General features: G+C 42.0%; 1 protein-coding gene across 1 annotated transcript in view; it reads left to right on the top strand.

Annotated features, from left to right (window-relative positions):
• LOC101848923 overlaps positions 1-3,208 on the top strand; it is a gene marked incomplete at its 5' end in the record, with an annotated part of 22,477 nt that overhangs the window by 11,196 nt on the left and 8,073 nt on the right. The window contains 2 exon segments of the mRNA XM_035972833.1: positions 3-156; positions 2,570-2,764. Coding sequence (XP_035828726.1) covers positions 3-156; positions 2,570-2,764 — 349 coding nt within the window.

Below are 3,208 nucleotides of genomic sequence, written 5' to 3'. Positions count from 1 at the left end.
ACTCCTACTGCGCCCACACAGACAGCTACAACGGCGGGAAAGCGCTGGGCATGTCCACTCGACTGGCCAGCATCTCGCGCGCCTTCGGCACTGACCACCACCACAAGACCGACACCTCCATCAAGAACTGTTTGGAGAAATGGCTCCGGGTTCAAGGTCGGTAGATGTTGTGAATTCAAATGTTTCTTTTTGAGAAAAAGAAAATACATGTGTACTTTAACCATAGACCAGTATTTAAAAACCCTAGAATTAAGAAACTGTCTTGGACAATGACTGAAGAAATGGCTCCGGGTACAAGGTTGGTAGATGTAATGAGTTCGGGACTTTTTCTTTGAAACAGAAAATAATCGTGTTACAATCATAGACAAGTATTATAATATCAGGGAAAAAGCACTCCATCAAGAACTGTTTGGAGAAATGGCTCCGGGTTCAAGGTCGGTGGAGAGGAAACGTATCTCTTTGAAAACAAAACAAAAAAGTGTTTTTTTACAGCCAGACACTAGGACTTGTATCACTATATCCAAAAACTAGCAGCCTTTTGAGGTGGGCAAAATCCGGATAACCTATAGGGATAACCGGATAATTCTCAATGAAACGTTATCCGAATTCAGACTATTGAACTCGCTTGCCTGACCCGTTTGCCGAAGAGGGTGCATCCATTTGTTGAAGGAGTGCTAACCCGGTTGTTGAAGTGGTTCTAACCTATTTGCCGAAGCGGTTCATATCATATTATTAGCCGAAGAGGTGCACTAACATGTTATCCGGATTTTTGCTAAAACGACTCATTGCCCAGCCCTAACAGCCTTGTCAACAAACGACTATTTGGAGAAATAGCTCTTGGCTCAAAGTCGGTAAGCTTGAGTTGTTTCTCTTTAAAAACAGAAAATAAATGTGTGATATAATCATAGATCTGTATTAAAATCTCCAGGAATGAAAACGCTTCTTACTGTTTGGAGAAATAGCTCAGGGATCAAGGTTGGTAGAGAGTAAAAGTTTTTTCTTTGGAAACAGAAACATGTTCTTACAGTAAAAGTTTTTTCTTTGGAAACAGAAACATGTTCTTACAGTAAAAGTTTTTTCTTTGGAAACAGAAACATGTTCTTACTTGTATCATTATTATTATTATTATCCAAAAACTGAAAAGTCTATCAACTTGAGAGAGTTTGGAGAGAATGGCTGAGAGCTCAAGGTCGACGGGTGTAGTAAGTTCAGGAATTTCTCTGTGATAACAGGAAAAACAAAGCGTGTTATAGCGTGTTCAAGACCTTTATGTCTATTTTTGGGAAACCTGAATAAACAGAAAGGTCTTGAACATCTAGCTCTCACTAGCGAAATTGAAGGCAATCGAGGCAGAAGTAGGCCCAGAGCAACCTGCTTAGAGAAACTAAACAGACGGGTAAGGGGGAAAGAGAAGGGTAACGTAGCTTTTTTAAGAGCATCCGAGCAAAGGAATAAATGGAGAACCATGATCGCCGATGTCTGCCGCCGATCTGGCTCTTGATAGTGATGATAGCCATAATATATTAATGTGTTCTTATGCACAATAGAATTGTAACTGGGATGATTTATCAATGCCATGCTCATACTGTGCCGGAACAACATAGGGGAAATGCTGCTTTTTCTTTCCTCATCCTTACTATCATCATTACTCCTCTACTTCTTTTGTATGTTTGTCACTCTCTTGTGAACTATTATTACCGGGTTGCCTTGATAATCGAAGCAGACTTTGTGCTGTTGAGGCTAGAGAGGTGAGCAGAGTAAGCCCGATCCCCGTTTGGACTTCTCTGTTGACATTCACCCCTTGGCTCTCATATGACCTTAGTATGCAGTTGAGAGCGCCGTGTAAAACCTTACTTAAACCAAAACTAATGTATAATGTATTCATTTATTTATGTTTTTATTGATTTATCTATTTATCTATTTATTTATTTATGTTCAATGTACCAGACAGCCTTGACAACATGTGGAAGTTCCACTACGACACGGTGTGGGGCGGGCTGTACCTCCGGGCCACCAGCTCCCAGACCGTGGATTGGGGCCTGGACTACAGCTTCCCCTACTAGAAATAATTACATACAAGTCCAGACGTCAGGGACTGAAGGGGAGGTGGGGGAGGTTGGGGGGGGGGGTTCCGGGTGCCAGGGTAACAAATTAGGGAGATAGTGGACGCCAAAGTTTGGTGACGTCTAAAGCTTGAGTGTTCTTGGAAACTGAAGACTTACCTTGCTGGGATGGTGCATCCCTCTCAGCCCGGACTGGGCCTAACAAGAGGCAGAGTCGAAACACCGGATTGTGAATTATTATTTAAGTTCGGTCAATTGTGACGTAAAAACACCCGGATATCTACCTTTATATTTTTCTTTTTTTTTCTTCCTTTCTTCATTTCTATCTTTTTCTTTTTTTTTCCTTTGATCGGTTGATTGATTGATTGATTAATTCCTTGATTGATTGATTGATTGATTGATTGATTGATTGATTGATTGATTGATTGATTGATTGATTGATCGATTAATTGATTTTGATTGAGTGATTGATTGGTTGATTGATTGATTGATTTTCCTTGTACCAGACAGCCTTGACAACATGTGGAAGTTCCACTACGACACAGTGTGGGGCGGGCTGTACCTCCGGGCCACCAGCTCCCAGACCGTGGATTGGGGCGTGGACTACGGCTTCCCCTACTACAACGACCATCATTTCCACCTGGGTTACTACCTGTATGCGCTGGCCTACATCGCCAAACACTACCCAGACTGGGCAAAAGGTGGGTGGTCGGAGGGTGCTCTCGTGTTGGAGGGTTTCTATCGTGTGGGTGGTCGGTGGCTGCTCTCGTGTGGGTGGTCGGTGGCTGCTATCGCGTGAGTGGTTCAAGGACGTAATAAATAAGTTTATACTATTTGTGAGATGCGCTGACAAAATGAGTTGATTCTCGGAATTAAACCCTATGGACACGGATAGATACATAAAATTTATAAGTAGTATTTGTACATTTCATTCTAAAAAATGACAAAGACAGGTTTTACTTGAAGAAAATGTTATCCGTTTGAAATTTCTTTTCCACGCTGCAGCAAATCTTCAGTCATAAATCTCTTGCTTAGACCTGTTAACGAAAAGACCTCTCTCTACATGCGTGTGGGTGGTTTGCGGTTGGCTCCTTCTTTCCTATCAATTATCTTTTCGTCCATCTCTCTCTCTTTCTCTCTCTCTC

The sequence above is a fragment of the Aplysia californica genome, unplaced genomic scaffold (assembly GCF_000002075.1).
Source record: "Aplysia californica isolate F4 #8 unplaced genomic scaffold, AplCal3.0 scaffold00870, whole genome shotgun sequence".
In the NCBI taxonomy this organism is placed as follows: Eukaryota; Metazoa; Mollusca; class Gastropoda; order Aplysiida; family Aplysiidae; genus Aplysia; species Aplysia californica.
The sequence above is the reverse complement of the archived record's forward strand: the minus strand, read 5'-3'. Positions and strand labels throughout refer to the sequence as shown.